Here is a 19,006-nt window from a genome sequence, read left to right as displayed (position 1 = left end):
AAGAGTCTGTGCTATTGTTATTCCGTGGAATTATCCCCTGATGATGCTGGCATGGAAGAGTGCAGCGTGTTTGGCTGCTGGCAATACTTTAGTTCTGAAACCAGCACAGGTAACATCAATGGCCATATATGCCTTGGAACCAGGGGTGTCCTGCTGCCACCTGCACCGTTCAATGTAAATTGTTCTGTGCATGCGCAAGAACCATTAAAAACTAATAAAAACCTTGCCAGCAATGGCAGCAGAGACCAGGGAACCGGCTTAGGGGCGTGGCCAGCCTGGGTCACTGCCAGTTCTGTGACCCAGGCCAAAATACTACAAATCAGTTTGCCCGAACCAGTAGCAACCCACCTCTGCTTGGAACAGGGATCTCCAATCTTGGCAAATTTAAGCCTGAAGAACTTCAACTCCCAGAATCCCCCTGCCAGTTTGCTAGGGAATTCTGGGAGTTGAAGTCTGCCAGTCTTAATGTTGCCATGGTTGGAGACCCCGCCTTGGAATACAACATTCCCTGAGGCCAGCAATTCTAGCTTGGCAAAGGTACAGATGTAGAATGTCTTTTAATCAGAGGGTTAATCCAATATGTGCTTTAATGGAAAAGCACAGATAGCAATAGCACTTAGATTTATATACTGCTTTACAGCTCTCTCTAAGCAGTTTACAGAGTCAGCATATTGCCCCCCCCCCCAACAATCTGTGTCCTCATTTTACCCACCTTGGAAGGATGGAAGGCTGAGTCAACCTTGAACCAATTAGGATCAAAGTCCTGGCAGTGGGCAGTCAGTTAGCCTGAAATACTGCAATCTACTGTGCTACCATGGCTGCGTTAAAAATAGAATGTTTGTGGACAGCATTAAAGAACAACAATATTCTCAACCTGGTGCCCAGAGGTACCTTGCTAGCAACAGTTATGGGAATTTAGTTATATATTGAAAATATTTATAGCCTCGCCAGAAGATCTTACTGTGAGTTGCATTCATACAAGCAAGCCTAAGTAATAAAGCCAAAAAAGATACGTGAATCCACATAATAAGGTATGCACATATTTATTACTGGGCATACTCCAATGAAATTAAAATATATTCTGTGAAAACATGCATATGGTGTACCTCTACAATCTAAATCAAATTGTTTTTATTTAGGTAACTCCGTTGACTGCCTTGAAGTTTGGAGAGCTCTCTGTGAAAGCAGGATTTCCTAAAGGCGTTATCAATATTTTACCCGGTTCAGGTACAGTGGGAATATAAATATTGATAGCCTTTCCTAACCTGTTGCCCTTCAGATGTATTGGAAGTAGGAGACCCAGAATTTTTAGTCTACATGGCCAACAACTGGGAATGGTGGAATATGCAATTATCACATACCTAGAGGGTCTCAGTTTGGGTTCAAAGTGTAGCTCAGGTGGAAAGGGGTACAGGAGCATTAAACAACATTCTGATTCAAATTCTCCAGGTCATAGTTTCAGTAAAAGTCATGGTATTGTATCTCTCACATCATTTAGGTGGTTTAGTAGGACAACGCTTATCAGAACATCCAGACATCCGTAAACTTGGGTTCACTGGCTCAACACCAATTGGGAAACATATCATGAAAAGGTAATCCTTTCCTTCTGTAATATTTTTCAGGGCAAGATCTTAACTTTTGCTCAGTGGGAAGTTGTATGAATGCTGCTTTACCTGAAAATCTCCATGTCATTTACCAACTAGATCCGTGATGGTGAACCTATGGCATGAGTGCCACAGGTGGCATGCAGAGCCCTCTCCGTGGGCACGCGAGCCGTCGCCCCAGCTCAGCTCTACCCCGCATGCACGCGTGCCTCCTGCCAGCCAGCTGGTTTTGGGGTCTCTGCCCTGCATGCGTGGGGGATTGGGTGAATGTAGGAGATGCGTGTGCATGCGTTGGGGTGCATGGGGGGGTCACATATACATTTGCGGGCTTGTGGGAGGAGAGTGGGGGGTTGCACACGCATGTGCAGGGGGGGTGTCATGCGCACATTGCATTATGGGAGCGCATGCACACACTCTTGGCATTCGATGATAAAAAGGTTAGCCATCACTGAGCTGTATAGTCAGAATAATATTGAGTTAAACACTTATATTGGTTTGGATGCATCAAATTTGCTCATGTGAGTATTTTCCCTGTTTTTGTATGCTCCTTCCCACTTCCAAAATTTGCCACTACAAGTTGGGTGACTTTTGCAAATTTAGCTAGAATCCAGTCAAAGTAAGAGGAAAATGTTGTCAAGATACCAATTCTAATATACAATAGTTTAACTATGTTTAGTATTTAACTTATTTTTGGGAAATAGCTAAAATGAGTATATAAGAAAATGTTTATACCACGATATGTCTTAATATCACTAAGAAATGAGGAAAATGGTATTTGATTTTCAGACTTCTGTCCTTTATCACTTTTATTCATTATAGTTGTGCTGTCAGTAACCTGAAGAAGGTTTCTTTGGAACTGGGTGGAAAATCCCCACTGATCATATTCAATGACTGTGAGCTTGACAAAGCTGTGAGAATGGTGAATATGTTTTTAAGCTACATATAAGATTTTCTTCAGAAAGTGTATGGTTCAAATGTCCCATACTACACTGTGACTTTTTACTAGTGTTCTGGAGAACAACCTGTCAACCTGCAGCTCTTACCACACCACATGAGCCTTTTAACTTTTAAAATCCTCCTCAAGCAATTGATGCACATAGGGATACCTACCATTTGGGCACGAGAGAAGAGGAGAATTAGGCAGAGGACTGCAGAAAGAGAAAGGTGGAGAGAGAAAGACATCTCAGAAATGACCCTTTTTGATTCTTAACGTACCCACTGTTTGCTTAAGCCCACACATTATTGCAAGTCCACAAATTAGTCCCATAGGAAAGAAGTTATCAATATTAAATATTCAGTATTCATATTTCAATATTCTTAAAATATAGTATGTTGTGGTGATAAGCAGCAGAGTAGCTAAAGGCCGCTCTTTAGTGATCCTCAGGTTCCCTGTACTATTTGACATTTTCTAAATGTAGTTTAACAAATTTAAAAGGATGCCTCAAAAATTAGATTTATTTGTAGCAATGCCTTCTGGCCATGCAAAACTGGGATGATAAAGAACATCTTGAAAGGCTGATTCACTATCTGGTAAATTACCCTGTTTTCCCCAAAATAAACCTCCCCAGATAATAAGGCCTCCCTGAAAATATTTAAATGCATGCGCAGCTAGTCCCCGCCATTTCCTGGGGGAAGCATTCCCCATGTGCCCGGCATGCACCTGCCATCCACGTGGAACGGCCTCGCGGAGGTTGCTCCCGCAAACCCTAGCTACAGCGCCCCTTCTCTTAGCGGTGGCCGCAACAAGAGCAGCAGGCTCAGCGATGCTAGGGCTGACAAGAGTGTACCAGAAACAGAGACAGAACTTCTGGCCCTCTCTGGATCCGCAGATCTGCAGGCCGAGGTTAAGGGGCCTCCTGCACCTCAAAAATAATAAGACCTCCCTGAAAATGAGGTCAAGTGCTTATTTCGGGGATCAAAAGAAGACCCTGTCTTATTTTGGGGGAAACACGCTAATATTTTAGGACCAGCCATCCTCAGCAAAGGGTGGTTTTTCAGTTGACCTATCTGAATACATCAGGGATGTCAAACTCAATTTCACTGAGGGCTGCATCAGCGTTGTGTTTGACCTTGGGGGGAGGGGCAGGGGGCATGGCCAGGATGGGCATGGCCAGCTCGACATCCATTTTCAGCCACGATGGCCTCAAGCAGCCCTCTGCCAACGAAAAAGATGCTCAAGAGGGCCACACACTTCCGAGCTCTGTTTTTGCTGGCAGAGGCATCGCAGGCTGGTCATTTGCTGTTTCCCAGGTGGCCCCATGGGCCAGGTCTACGCAGATGTGGCCCATAGGCCTTGAATTTGACACCCCTGGAATACATAGTTCTTCCATGGCTTTCAAAATTCCAAAAGGGTATCCAGCTCTAAAGATTGTCTGTTTTATATTATTAATTTTTTTAAAGTTACTAAATATGTATAATACATTTATTGGGTACTGCATACTGTGGCCCTTGATTTATCAGTCATAACTTTTTAATGTCATCCAGCTTCCATTATATGCATAAAAGCCTTTCTCGTTTTTGATGGATGTGTTACTCTTCTCCAAGCTGATGCTCTCCAGATGTGTTGCAATTTAACTCACATTGTTTCCTGACAGCAGAGGGAGCTAAAGACCAACACATCTGGAAATCACTAGGTTGGAGAAGCTGAGCTACCTAAAGAGAGCCTGAGATTTAGCTTCATATTATCGCCTTGTTAACCCACTGAGTGAGAAGTTTTTAAAAAGAAAAAGATTTCAAGACATCCATAAAAACAACCAAACCAAAAATGGAATGTTCTTTTCCTTACATTTCAGGGCATGGGAGCAGTATTCTTCAACAAAGGAGAGAATTGCATTGCAGCTGGTAGATTGTTTGTTGAGGAATCTATTCACGATGAATTTGTTAAAAGAGTGGTAAGAAACTTTAAGAGTCGATATCAAAAAATTATTCTGCTCTACCTATTGTTGCTTTGCACAAGTAGTCTTCAATTTACAACGCAATTGGGACCAGAATTTCTGCTGTCAACCAAAGTGGTTGTTAAGTGAGTCTTGCCCAATTTTACAAATTTGTATCAATTTGTTTTGACTCTGGTTGAGAAGTGAATTACTCCAATAAGTGAATCATGTGGTCATTAAGAAATCTGACTTCCCTCATTAACTTTGCTTGTCGGAAGCTGAATGGGAAGGCAATCACGCTACCCTGGGATGCTGGAATACATGCCAATTGCCAAACACCTGAATTGTTGCGAGTCACTTTTTTCAGTGCTGTTGTAATTTCAGATGGTCACTACGCAAGTAGTTGTAAGTCGAGAACTGCTTGTCGTTGTCATATTTTTCACAGATAAAATACAAGTAATGGAGCAAAGCCCTGTTTTTTTTCAGTGTTCATTGATTTTCTGAAGTTTCAGGTTTATTTTCAATCAAGCATTTTTGATTACTTTTCAAGCTTTTCTGACCAGGTCCTGCAGAAGGTACTTTCTGTTTCCACTTCCGTTTCATTGGATACGGATGGTTATGGATCTGCCCATCAGCAAAAATTAGTGATACACTTTCTTCAGCATCTGATGTTATGGGCATTATAATGTGAAACACAGTATTTGAAGTATTCCAGAGTGCAGTTTCCTTGTATTTGGTTTGAGGTTCAGGAACATATTGCTGTTACATGCTATACAACTCTATACTTCTTCTGTGTGTAGACGAAGCTTTAAAATGCCAGAAAGAAGCCACCTTCTTGGCTTTGTTGTTGCCCCAAAAATAAATCATTATGTTTCTGGTAGTAGCCGACATATCAACAGATGGGCTGCGCTCTGTGTCTCTCCATATTCACATAGTGTGTTGTTATCCACTAAGAATCTCCACTCAAGCATACTGGTTTTACATTAGTCACTCAATGGTGGGATTCAAAAATTTTTACTACCAGTTCTGTGAGCGTGGCTTGGTGGGCATGGCAGGTAAAATCTCCATTCCCACCCCACTCCGGAGGAAGGTTATTGCAAAATCCTCATTTCCTCCCAATCAGCTGGGACTCAGGAGGCAGAGAATAGATGGGGGCGGGCCAGTCAGAAGTGGTATTTACCAGTTCTCCGAACTAATCAAGATTTCCGCTACCGATTCTCCAGAACTGGTTAGAACCTTCTGAATACCACTTCTGTAGTCACTCCAACTCTCAACTATTCAGTGCCCTCCAAGTAGTATAAGGGAAGTCAGATCCTTCAGCCATATCCTCCTTTAATGTTATTCCTTGCTCAATGGTCTCCTTCCTCCACCTTATAATTCAATTTTGTTCTTGTTTACCCTCAAGAATGTTTGTTCTTTCCATATAGGGCTCTGTACAATATAAGGTGAACCAAGAGAGGACAATGTCTTCCATTGTAACTTTAAAAATCCTAATCTACATTATTTTAAATACTGTAGAATTATTGTATTATTATCTGTAAAAATTTAACTGGTATATTACACTATTTAATCCCCACTTTCTTTGAATAATCTTTAGGTGGAAGAAACCCGGAAGATGAAAATAGGTGATCCACTGGATAGAGCTACAGACCATGGACCTCAAAATCACAAAGCACATTTGGAAAAGCTTCTGGAGTACTGCCAAACTGGAGTAAAAGAAGGAGCAACTTTATTATATGGAGGAAGACAAGTATGTAGACCAGGTAAGTAAGATCTAATATAGGAATATTAGAAAGCATTTGAATGCATTTAAATCTTTTTCCCCAATGTAAAGGAAATAATAGTATAGCACATTATATGAATTTTGACTAAATGGGGTGACAATGGAAGTAATAGCAAACATACTGCACCAACAACTGGACAGCCATAGATATGCTAGAATGGCTACTGTTGTTTATCACCATGTTTTTCCTTTTCTCTTTTTAAAATAAGATTGTTATTAAATTTCAATATCAAACATTAAAATACAAACTAAGATAAGAGCAAAAAGGAATAACAAGACAAGCGACAAAAATACATTAAACAAATTTAAAAGGAAAGTGACTTCTGACTTTAGTTCAATAGCTAATTCCTCAATTTTATTCTTGCAGTCATGGTAGTATCGTAAGAGTCAAGTAATTATGAAGCATGTAGAGGAAGGGGTGTTGAAGAGGAAGGCAAATGATCATAAAATGCACAACAGAAGCTGTAAACCTAGCTCCAAATGATCTCTCTACAACACCCTTGTTTGGAAACTAAAATTATATTGAATGGATGCTCTTGTTAAAATAATCAATTGGCTAAAAATTGAAGTCCTTGGTTATTAGCCAAGTTATATATAAAGTGCATTGGTGAAGACAGATAACCTATGACCCATGTATCAAGATAGAAAATGATTGAGATCGTAACTACCCATTTTTTTCATTAGGCTTCTTCATGGAACCTACCATATTTACCAATGTTGAGGATGACATGCATATTGCCCATGAAGAATCCTTCGGGCCAGTGATGATCATTTCCAAGTTCAAAGATGGGTAGGTTCTGTTCTGGTTAATGCTGTTGTTGCTGCAGTTTTTCAAACTCTGCATCCTTGCAATTAATAGTCATCTGAGAAGATCAAATGAATCTGCTTCACTCCTTTTCGCCATTGCAATTTACATCTTGGAGGAAAACTTCTGTGAAGTAGATTCCTCCCCTAATTTGGAATCCTATAGGAGCATGGTGGCTCATGAGGTTAGGACGCTGGGCTGACGATCAGCAAGCTAGTGTTTGAGACAGCTGCTTGCTGCCACGAGGAAGGATGAGCTCCCATCACAACTGCTGCCCACCCAACAATTCAAGGGTGGGCAATACAAGGTAGATAAATGGGTACCACTTTGGTGGGTAACTTAATAGGGTCATGAAAGGAATCTCCAACTGGTCATCCCCCAGGGAATGGTGATGTCACCATCCAATTCTTTCAACCCGGAAGCGCTTTAGCGCTCTTGGCACAAATGTAGTAGTATTTGGAATCCTATAGAGCTTCAGTGGCACAGTGATTAGAGTGCAGTACTGCGGGCTACTTCTTCTGACTGTCACCTGTCTGCAATTTGGCAGTTCAAATCCCACCAGGCTCAAGGTTGACTCAGCCTTCCATCCTTCCGAGATGGGTAAAATGAGGACCCAAATTGCAGCAATATGCTGACTCTGTAAACTGCTTAGAGAGGTCTGTAAAGCACTGTAAAGCGGTATATAAAGCTAAGTGCTATTGCTATTTAATTACTACTGATGTTCTTTCCCAGTCTATGACCTTAAAAATCATGCAATTGTTAATTTTGTGGATTAAATATCATTGTTATATCCCTATATTTATTACATACATTCTAGTCAAGTTCTAAAATACTTCACAAAACTATCAGATTGGATATACAGATGGTTCTAAGCAATTTTGTTTTAACCATATTTCAATCAATTAAATTTCAATGGCTGGTTTGCAATTCCAGACAGTTATAGAATATGATATATAAACCACGATTCCTAAATTACATGCTTGAACTGGAATAAATTTTATTATGGCTTAGCACAATATGGGAACACAATGTATGCTACAAAATCTGAGGATGAAAAATCATATGGCATGATAAATTTAGCATCTTTGGTATGTTTTATGCTGCCTATATCTTATATGTTTCTTTATTGCTACAGAGATGTTGATGGAGTGTTAGAACGAGCCAACAAAACAGAATATGGTTTGGCTTCAGGTGTTTTCACCAAAGACATAAGTAAAGCACTATATGTTAGTGACAAACTGGAAGCTGGAACTGTTTTTATTAACACTTATAACAAAACTGATGTAGCCGTACCATTTGGTGGATTCAAGCAGTCTGGTTTTGGAAAAGATTTAGGTAAGCAGCACTTCATATTTTCTCTCTAGACTCCAATTATATTTACAAAGTGACACGTATTAAAGGCAAGAAATTCATCACCTTCCAGAACTCTTTAGATCCCATTCTGAATCAACATGACGAACAACCAGTAACCAAGGGTTTTGTAGTGTAACGACGAAAAATGACTGTTATAGACTACTTGTTTTCTAGTAAAGTGAGTTTTGTAATGGAGCAATTGTGAAAATGCATTTGAAAGAGAGTTGTGCTATTTACCCTTGAAATCAGAGCACACATCCAATACTGTAAATTGCAGCCTGACAATCCCATGTGGAAAAAAGATGCAATTTAGAACCTGTTACAAAATGCAGGATTCCTTTACAGTAGAAGCAATCTTTTAACATCTTAAGCTGCACTTTAAAAAAAATATTAAATGGTTTTGGAGGAGGTATAAGGCTATAATTCTGCCTATTCACTCACTCCCTGCCAGCCAGACATATAGGCTTCATGATCTGTTGTAAATCACCTTCTCAAAAAGGTGGGAGGATTCAGACAAGTGCAAAAAATAGGATCTGTATTGGTCCATGGACTACTGTCTGCCTACTTTTGCTTTGAATTTCAAAGCTTGAAATCCTGTACCAGTTCTTTCATTGATTATTTCATGGCCATGTTTTTATCAGGCAATTATTAATTGCCTACCTTTAGTATCATTTTTTTTTTGTGGGACGCAGTGGCAAGATGCTGAGCTTGTCGATCAGAAAGGTCGGCAGTTCGAATCCCTAGCGCCGCGTAAGGGAGGGAGCTCCCGTTACTTGTCACAGCTTCTGCCAACCTAGTAGTTCGAAAGCATGTAAAAAATGCAAGTAGAAAAAAAAGGAACCACCTTTGGTGAGAAGGTAACAGTGTTCCGTGCGCCTTCGGTGTTTAATCATGCCAGCCACATGACCACGGAGGCATCTTCTGACAGCACTGGGTCTTCAGCTTTGAAATGGAGATGAGCATCGCCCCCTAGAGTCGGGAATGACTAGCTCATATGTGTGAGGGGAACTTTACTTTTATTTTTAACAGAAAATGCAGGAATGGATAGTACTAACAGGGTTATTGGTTTTTTTTTATAATATGCTCCATCTTCTACCTCCCCATGGTACCTCCCACCACCCCGATCTTCCCAGAGCCTTTCCTGTCTCATTCTTCCCCTCCTAGAAACTCAAACATGCAATATGCACATATCACATTGGCCTGTCCAGCCTTCCTAATTTCCCTCTCCTCTCCCTGCCCATATTTACTCACCCTCCAATCTTCAGTACATATACAGCAGAAGGCTGTCTCTTTTACTAGGCTAATCTCCATTATACTGAAGAGTTTACTTGGTTTTGAGTTCTACCTTGCTTTTTGCAAACGCTTCCACTGTGAAGAACTTTGCACCCTTGGAGACTCCAACTACTGCAGACTTCCTTATTCCTTTTAGGTGAAGAAGCTCTTAATGAGTACCTGAGGACAAAAGCTGTAACTGTGGAATACTGAACAGCTCAGCCAAGAAGCCCCATTCTTCCTCTTACCCATGGCAACTACAGGATTACAAACAACAAAGTAGAAAATGCTTCCTGGCATGAACATGCCAACCAGTGTCTCAGTGCAATGATCCAATTAAGAACATTTGCATTTATTCACAATGGGATTCCTCAGAGGAGTTCAACACTTGCTATGGATTACTGTGAACATAAAGTATTCTTTCCTGTAGCTATCATGTTCTCCTTCATCTGCTGATATTTTGGGCTATCTGAAGGTGAGACAGAAATCTAGAACCCAAATTCTGATATTTTGTCTCTATGAACCCTTTACTTAAGTTGGAAACATGCTATAATTTTTTATTTGTCCTCGGTAACCATGTGGGTCTTGGCCACTTTACACCAGCATACTTTTTTCCTGCAATAAACATTTTTGCATATTTGAACTAACTCTGAAAACCAGTTCACCGTAAACATGGTTTATGTACCCAAGGAAGTGCACTTATTATGAATCTGTACAATAAAGAATTGAACATCTGTGTTATTTCCCTAAATTGAAAAAGTAGCAGAACTATTTTGCAATCTGTTTGCCAATGAGGTGTATGCGATCTCTAATTGTGGGTGCCAATGACATTAAATAAATGTTTTTTGGATGTCCTGTAGTATTTAATGACCTAGTATTGCATCTGTAAGATAATCTCTCTCGCTCTCTAATATATTTACAATGCTCTAAAGTCAGGGGTCCCCAACCCCTGGTCTGTGGCACTGGTCCACGATATGCCAGAAACCCATCCATGCAAAAAAAGCGACGGCCCAACCACGGGACGCAGGCAGCACACGAAACCATGCTTCCTTTGGTCCACGGAAAACCTTTCTCCACAGAACTGGTCTTTGGTGCCCAAAAGGTTGGAGGCCGCTGCTCTAAGTTATACAATACATATTAAGTTTTGGCTCTGGGAAAAAGTCTGAAAACAACCATTCTGTTGCATAGTGGTTAGAATGCATTACTGCAGGCTATTCCTGCTGACTGCCGGCTGCCTGCAATTTGGCAATTCAAATCTCACCAGGCTCAAGGTTGACTCAGACTTACGTACCGCTTTACAGCCCTCTCTAAGCGGTTTAAAGAGTCAGCATATTGCCCCCAACAATCTGGATCCTCATTTTACCCACCTTGAAAGCAGTGACGTGCGGTGAGGTTTATGACTGGTGAGGCACTGACACAGTGCTGGGTTTCAAATATTTAGACTTGTGGACTTCAACTCCCAGAATTCCACAGCCAGGCATGCTCAGTTCCAATTTAAAGTGACAGCATTTGTTTTTCTCCTTTGCTCCTTCTTTCTTTTTCTTTTTCTTCTCCTTCCCCTCCTTCCTCCCTCTCTCCCTCCCCCTCTCTCAAACACACACACACACACACACACACAGAAGTTGGATTGGACTATCTCTCCTACCCCTTCCCTCTCTCACTCACTCTCAAACAAACCCCCACACACACAAAAGTTGGATTGGATATCTTTTCCAGTGGCTTGAAAGCAGCTCCTCTGCCACCACCACCCCCATTCCCCTGCTGCCTTTCCCAAACACCTCCACCATTGCAAATGCAGCCTGCTGTCTGGGTGGGAAATGCCTGGAACACAATAAAGCCCACCCACCACCTCCTGCTGGCAGGCTGGGGTGAGAGGAGAGGCAGAGAAGCCGGAGGGGAGCCGAGCCTTCCAAAAGAAAGAGGCTGGGGGGAAGTGTGTGTACTACAGCATGGCTCTTTGCCTGGGTTCCTGCCTCCTCCTGTGGTCTCCTCAGTGCTCGCTTGTGCTCTCCCTCCCCAAGTGTAGTTTGATTGCAGGTGGAGCCAGGTTGCCTTTTCAAACTTGTAATCAGTGAAGCTGGGCTAGATTTTTATATAGTTTTATCCAGCTGTGTGTGTGAGAGAGAGAAATGAATGGGGGCCTGGGGAGGAAATCACTACACTTGGGGAGGGAGAGCACCAGTGAGGTTAAGCAGAGTCATCCACGGTGAGGCAGCAACTAGCTCAGCTTTTTCCTTTTACTTTTTTTTTCATGAAGAGTGATGAGGCTTTGCCTCACCTGACTGCACATCACTGCTTGAAAGAATGGAAGGCTGTTGCTATTCTGAAGACATGATTAAAGCCATGGATTAACACAATTTGTGAAGACAACCATGCCAGGTTTTGAATGTATTTACTACTTGCAATTGCAAAATATTTATTGAAAACAACGCACATTGTGGTATAAAATACGGTGAACAGAAAGACAGAGTATGGCAGTGTTCGTCTCAAAACAGATAGCTGCTCTCTAAGCAGAAAGGTATTTTGCCATTTGTACTTGTGTGTGAGCTTTCCAGGAATATACTATGGAAAATAAATAGAAATTTTTGGTGGGTTGTGCAAGGGCACCTAAATTTTATTTGTATTTATGCGTTACAAGTATTATTATCAACTCAAATCAATACACTGCATGATGGTCCTCTCCTCTGAAGGTTACGGACCATAATCTACTATGTATAGTATGGGGCTAGTAATAGTTTCTAATTCCAGAATGTTCAGCCTATTTGACTTTTCATGTCAAACATTCCTGATTTCCATTCAACCCCATTGTCAAGTTAGCAATAACAGCTCAAATATTATTTATTCAGAAACAAGATGATCTTATTCAGTGGAATATATGTTCCGGTAATAAATTATCCATAAGAATGAAATGAAACTAATTTCAGCTCAAATTCGCACGTATCTTGCAAGCTGATGCCTTTTACAGTACAAAGCAAATACAGGGTACCTTAAAAAACTTTTTTATTCATCTTAAATAAACTTTATGAGAATACAAGGCATATTTTAATTTCAAAGATGTAACGTGATCTCAAACTGGCTGGGATTATAAACTCCAAATTTGAACTCCCAATTTGATTTGTAGCATATTTTGGACCTTTAAAATATACTGGATTCCAAATGGCATTCCTCATTCTCCATTATGAATGCCGCTTATCAATAAAAATGTCTTTCAGTCTAACACAATTCTTTCACCTTGACCTTAAAGGACAGTTCATGCAAGATGAGTAACCTTTGGCACAAACAAATGAGCTTGAATCCCGACCAGACCTGGAGTTAGGAATGTTGCTCATTTGGAAGGCCACTACTATTAACATACAACCAGCCAAAATACTTTGTAATTGAAACAATCTAGAGTAAATTATCTGTTTTCCACAGACATTTTCTTTGCTCTCTATGTAACCCAAGTATGGTATTAATCTATAATGTTATTACAAATTAAATAGTTCATAGCTATTAATTCTTTTGTTTCTGTCTGGTCCAATTATTCTTTCTGCTTTCCCCGCAATTGTGCAAATGTAATCCTCATTCATTTCTTCTGACTTGATGGCACAGATTTCTTCTGACACCTTTCCATATATCAGGTACACAAACTTATTAGTACACAGCACCATTTTCCCAGAGGCCTTGAAAAAATGAGGATTACATGTAGATATTGAAATGGCAGGAAAATAAGGCTAATTCCCCTACTCAGTTTTTACCGTCCAACATTTCTATTCGTCCTTCTCTTTTTGACAAAGGAAACTTAATATTTTCTTCGGTAACTTCTCCACAGGTAGAGCTCCCCTCACATTCCGAATCATCTTCTGATTCTGTTGTATCACAGTCATTCAGTTCTACTAAGGCCACATTCTGTAACAATTTAAATAATGAAAGTAAGATAATATTCAGTACACAATGAGAATGGATACCGTAGTTTTCGTAGTATAAGGCGCACCAAGGTTTTGAAGAGGCAATTTTTTTTAAAAAAAGTAGGTAGGTAGATAGAGGGATAGAGAGGGAGAGAAATACAGTAGATAGGGAGAGAGAGAGTAGTTAGGTAGGTAGGTAGGTAGATAAAGGGATAGAGAGAGAGAGAAATACAGTAGGTAGGTAGGGGGAGAGAGAAAGTGTGTAGGTAGGTAGGTAAGTAGGTGAGGGATAGAGAGAGAGAAAGAGAAAGAGAGAAAGAAAGAGAAATACAGTAGATAGGGAGAGAGAGTAGGTAGGTAAGTAGGTGAGGGATAGAGAGAGAGAAAGAGAAAGAGAAATACAGTAGATAAGGAGAGAGAGAGTAGGTAGGTAGACAAAGGGATATACATATATATATAGAGAGAGGGTGTAGATAGGTAGGTAGAGCACTTGATCAATGTAATTCTCATAAATCAGTTAAAGAGCTTTCAAAAAGGGAAAAAGATTTTGCGCTCTGCAAACCTCCCAAAAACAGGCCTGTTTTAATGAAAACGGGCCTGGTTTTTTTTCAAAAAAAGGCATGAATAACCTTGGGGGGGCTTGCAGATGCTCGGGGGGTGGGGGACAAAAACAAGCAAAAAACCGCCCATTTTTCACGAAAAAGGGCCCGTTTTTTGTCAAAACAAATTGCATGCATAGCCTTATGGAGGCTTATAGAGTGCTGCTGGGGGCTGGAGGGGCAAAAAACAGCCTGTTTTTTGCTCATTTCTGCCTTCCCCAGCCCCCAGGAGGTCCCTGAAAGCCTTCCTAAGGGTATGCACGGCCATTTTGGTAAAGGGGGCGGGGTTTTGGGAGGCAAAAAAATGCTGTATTCGGTGTATAAGACACACCCAGATTTTCAGCCTCTTTTTTGAGGAAAAAAGGTGTGTCTTATACTCCGAAAAATACGGGCATGTACATCAGTTTCAGTGCAGAACTATAAAATCAAAAGTTTCAATTACCATTATCTTAAGAAAATATCTCAATAGCAGTTCATAAACGATTTCCACAAGTACCAGTACCAACGAGTAGGAGTCCCAATCTACCAGGTCCAATAGGCATGCTCGCAAACTCCCCTTTAATAACGTCCCATTTTGTAGGACCAAGGAGATTTGCCTTCTCTACTGTGGCCCTATCTATGGAACAGCCTTCCCTGACCTTCTTGGTGTTCCAGAAAGCCATAAAGAACAGGCTTTTGCCCAAGTATTAGGCCCAGGTGTTAATGGAACCTAATATACACATGTGCATTTGCAGAATCTCCACAGTCACAGTGGCCAAACTTTGGATGCTCAGCATCCAGCATGTATTTACAAATGGTTGCAGCGTCCTGGACCCTGGGATTCTCATCTGAAACATTCTTAGGGAGCTTCTGACAAGCAAAGGCAATGGAGGAAACTACATTCGCTTCATGACCTCGTGATTCACTTAACAGCTTCAGTGGTTTGCTTAACAGCCATTTACAACAAAGTTGTAAAATGGGACGCAACTCACTGAAACAACTTAGCAATGCTTAGCAATGGGAATTTTGGATTCCGTTGTAGTCATAAGTCAAGGACCCTCATACTGGCTTTAGCAAAATGATTGTTTTCTGCCCTGAGTTACCGATTTAAGATGGTCAACCATTTAAGATGCTCGGCCATAGAAACAGCTTAAATGAGACTATTTGCATGAAAGCCACTGGCAAAGTCTTTGTTTATAGCAAAGAAAAAGCAGCTAGATCAGTGATGGCTAACCTTTTTGCCATCGCATGCCAAAAGTGGGGGAGTGTGCAGGGGGATCGTGCATGGGCGTGCCCACACCCATAATTCTATGCACGTGACCCCCCCTCCCCCACTTTTGGCGGTTGATGGACCCGTTTTGCGTGCTCCTCAGGCTCCAGAGGCTTTCCAGGAGCCTGGGGAAGGCAAAAACAGTCCCGTTCCCCCCCGGAGACTTCAGGACACTTCCGGAGGAAGAAAAACGGCCTAACACCCAAACGGGAAGTCCATTCCTGAACTTCCGGTTTGTGCATTGGGTGGTTTTTCGCCCTCCGGAGGCTTAAGGGAAGCCTTCAGAGGGCAAAAAACAGCCAAAAATGAAGACCAAAGACAGCTGGCCAGTGAGCACATGCGCGCTGGAGCTGATAGAGCAACACCTCGCATGCCCTAACAAATGTCTACGCGTGCCACCTGTGGCACTTGTGCCACAGGTTTGCCATCACAGAGCTAGATTAATTGCCTTCCATGATCAGAGGCCGAAAACACTTACAAAACAATTGATGAAAACAAAGCACCACTGAGCCAGTGGCTCTCATCTGCTACTTAGGCAAATCTTCTGGGCATGAATTGGTTACCTCCAACAACAAGCAAGGCAAGATTAGCGTTGAAAGGAATTTTGCAGACAATGTAGTCTAATGTCTTTAGTAGAGGAAGGTGCTAGCTGCAGCAGTCCTCCTAAATCTGAGACTTTTCTGTGTGTCTTGTGTATCACATGAAGACTTTGTGACAAAGCTTGTCTCTGATCAGGCTGATGGGGAATTTTGAGAAATATAACCCTCAAACATCCGGATTGCATATGGGAAAGAGAGCTACTCTGACACTTTGCCTGAAAAGTTTTAAATGCTTAACTGAAAAATGTTATGACGCCAATCTCCTTGGCCTCCTAGAAACATGGCTTTTCAGGTATCTTGCGGAGAGTATATAGCAACTTCTAAAAAAATTTAGCTTTGTAATTTTAGTCATGATTTTATTTTATTTTTAAAAAATGTACCAATTTTAACACTTAAACTGCATAAGCTGTCTTCTCTCAAGTTAGTTTCAAGGTTCAGATAAATTTGATAAATAAAAAATTACTTCAGTAATAGCACAGAAACCAATTTCAACAAAAAAGATAGCATTCAGATATTATTATGGATAATAGTTTCTGAAGAGGTCGAGACACTAAACAACAAGAAGAAGTCATTCTACTTTGGTTATACCATAAACATGAATGTAATGCTCTATGCCAAGGAATTAACTAGAAACAAAAATATATTCACCATTTCAATTATGTTTTCCATCGAAGGATCTACATGTTCAATGTCAAACTCTTGGCCAGGTTTGCTGTCCATTTCTCTTCTCAACTGATTATTTGCACTAGCCATCTGGGGTAGAAAATTCTGCACCTTATCCAAAACTAAATGTACAGAAATGTGTTTATGAAGACATTAATATATTTCTAAACATTTAAAGAGGGATGGCCTGCCATACCCCACATATAAACATAGAAAATATAGAAAGGCAGTGTAAATATGCTGTTAATCAATTGCCATATTGCAAGATAAAATTATTAAGAAAGGTCCAAACCTTTCCAAACCTTTAGTTTAACCACTACTAACTGTTGAGGAGCACCCAATTTTAATGTTCACTCTCTGCTCTGCATAAATAATAGAAGATGCATGGTTCTTCATGTATATTTAAGCATTAAATCAGTTGACATTCCAGTCCCTCCCACCAAAAGTCAAGACTTTGTTTATGATTATTATTTTCTAACATACATATATAATTCAGAAAGGCACAATCCTCAGTGTTTTTCAAACTTGTCTAACTTTAAAATGGGTGGACTTCAACTTCCAGAATTCCCCAGCCAACACACTGGGTACAGAACATGTTATAATTTGGAAAGTTTTGGAAAAGTTTGGAAAAACACTGCTCTAAGTCAGGGAATATTGTTAACTCACTGATAAAAAAATAGATATACTTACTGTTGCTCCTGGGCAGCCTGGTGGTCTGTAAGGTTGCGTCTTTCTTTTTAGCATGTTTTGGACTGAGCAAAAGAGTTTCGCTGATACCTAGAAATCCAGAAGCCCTGCTTCAGTTGAAAAGGCACATACTACTGACTTTACTAGTACAGTATTTCTTTCTATATAGGCAGCTTTGCACTCTACTGCAAATTAGTTGATGCAAATCAGCTCCAATGTTAGAAGCAAGGCACTTTTTTCAACCCCATGCACTACACTGCAGGGGTCCCTAAACTTGGCAACTTTAAGACTTGTGGACTTCAACTCCCACAATTCTCCAGCCAGCAGAGCTATGCTATGCAGAGCTGGCTGGAGAATTCTGGGAGTTGAAGTCTACAAGTTTTAAAGTTGGCAAGTTTGGGGACCCCTGCTTACAGAAACCAAATATAATAATATTGTAGAGATATTATAATATAATATAAAGTAAGCAAAACCTTTTCAAAAGTGGAAAGCACGAAAGCATTCTCATCGACATTTAGGCAAGCATTAAATAGATGAAACGATGGAGAAAGTCGAGATAGAATGATTTTTTTTCAGGCCCAAACTCTCATTCTTTCACTTTTAGCAGGGAGGCGCATTAATATTTTTTTCCAAGTTTGCACAAAAGTTGCACCTTAGTTTTGAAAATATTTGTACATGATATTCATTTATTCACGCAAGATCTCAAGAATACCATGTCCCTACAGGACTTATTTATTTATTTCCTTTTATTTATTTTTTATTTATTTAGTTTATTTAGTTTGTCAAACATGTAAAAGATAATAGGTATAAGCATAAAAATATGTTTACACTTATATAAATACTTTATACTTTTGGCAGTTACTGTCAAGAATCTGGAAGCAAAGGAACGGGGTAAAAAAAAACCAGGTTATTAGTATTGCAGCGTTTCTCAAACTTGGCAACGTTAAGATATGTGGACTTCAACTCCCAAAATTCCAACAACTCAGCAGCCATTGGGAATTGTGGGAATTGTGGGAGTTGAAGTCCACAAATCTTAACGACGTTAGCCAACTTTGAGAAACGCAGGGTTAGTGGGAAAGGACGAGACCAGGAAGCGCGGCGCTCGCTCCTTGATCTGCAGCTCCTCTCATTCATCACCAGTTACCTCCTCCGCCTCCCACGGAAAGAAGCACCCGAGATATCTCGGGACCCGCGTTGTCGCCGCTCTGCGCCATTCAGCCGGATGGGAGCCCCGCTCGCTGTTAGCGAAGCTGCCCCGCCTACAAGAGGAAGCCGGAGCTCGAGGCCGGGAAGGTCCAAAGCCAGAGTGGCTTCGCAAGCGTAAACAGCGCCCCCTAGAAGCACGGAGGACCTTCATTCGGCTCGAAAATACTTTATGGGAAGTTTTATATCAAGAGTAAATTCTCTCACATAGTTTCACATTTCACCTTGTATTTTATTTAAGTTACGGTGGCCCCTGATTTTCTTTTTGCAAGCCTCTTTTACAGATTCCAAGGGGCAGTTTTGTGTTTCAGTTACCAGCCGCTACACAATTCCTGCCCTGCAGAGTTGTGACAATTAGACTTCGAACTTAGACTTAGAATAACTTTACTGTCACTTTGAATGTACACTAATTGGCATACAGTAAAATGA

The 19,006-nt window shown here is 40.8% G+C and overlaps 2 protein-coding genes across 2 annotated transcripts in view; one reads left to right on the top strand and one right to left on the bottom strand.

The window, feature by feature from the left end:
• The window catches only part of ALDH1L2 (aldehyde dehydrogenase 1 family member L2), a 36,376-nt gene extending 25,827 nt beyond the window's left edge, over positions 1-10,549 (top strand). The window contains exons 15-23 of the mRNA XM_081956739.1: positions 4-109; positions 1,140-1,227; positions 1,499-1,592; positions 2,424-2,523; positions 4,397-4,495; positions 6,075-6,240; positions 6,945-7,050; positions 8,201-8,400; positions 9,848-10,549. Of these exons, the coding sequence (XP_081812865.1) occupies positions 4-109; positions 1,140-1,227; positions 1,499-1,592; positions 2,424-2,523; positions 4,397-4,495; positions 6,075-6,240; positions 6,945-7,050; positions 8,201-8,400; positions 9,848-9,903 (1,015 nt within the window). The 3' untranslated portion in view covers positions 9,904-10,549. The remainder of the gene's footprint in view (positions 1-3; positions 110-1,139; positions 1,228-1,498; positions 1,593-2,423; positions 2,524-4,396; positions 4,496-6,074; positions 6,241-6,944; positions 7,051-8,200; positions 8,401-9,847) is intronic.
• A 2,124-nt stretch (positions 10,550-12,673) lies between these two features.
• NOPCHAP1 (NOP protein chaperone 1) lies at positions 12,674-18,663 on the bottom strand. Its single transcript, XM_081958429.1, has 4 exons — positions 18,519-18,663; positions 17,378-17,464; positions 16,673-16,809; positions 12,674-13,578 (listed from the first exon to the last, which is right to left on the bottom strand). Exons 1-4 carry the CDS (start codon positions 18,586-18,588, stop codon positions 13,417-13,419), a joined length of 456 nt encoding a protein of 151 aa, XP_081814555.1. The 5' UTR covers positions 18,589-18,663; the 3' UTR covers positions 12,674-13,416.
• Between the last annotated feature and the right edge of the window lie 343 nt (positions 18,664-19,006).

The sequence above is a fragment of the Natrix helvetica genome, assembly GCF_964273705.1.
Source record: "Natrix helvetica genome assembly, chromosome: 6".
Taxonomy (NCBI): domain Eukaryota; kingdom Metazoa; phylum Chordata; class Lepidosauria; order Squamata; family Natricidae; genus Natrix; species Natrix helvetica.
This window is presented reverse-complemented; position numbering and strand designations above follow the sequence as displayed.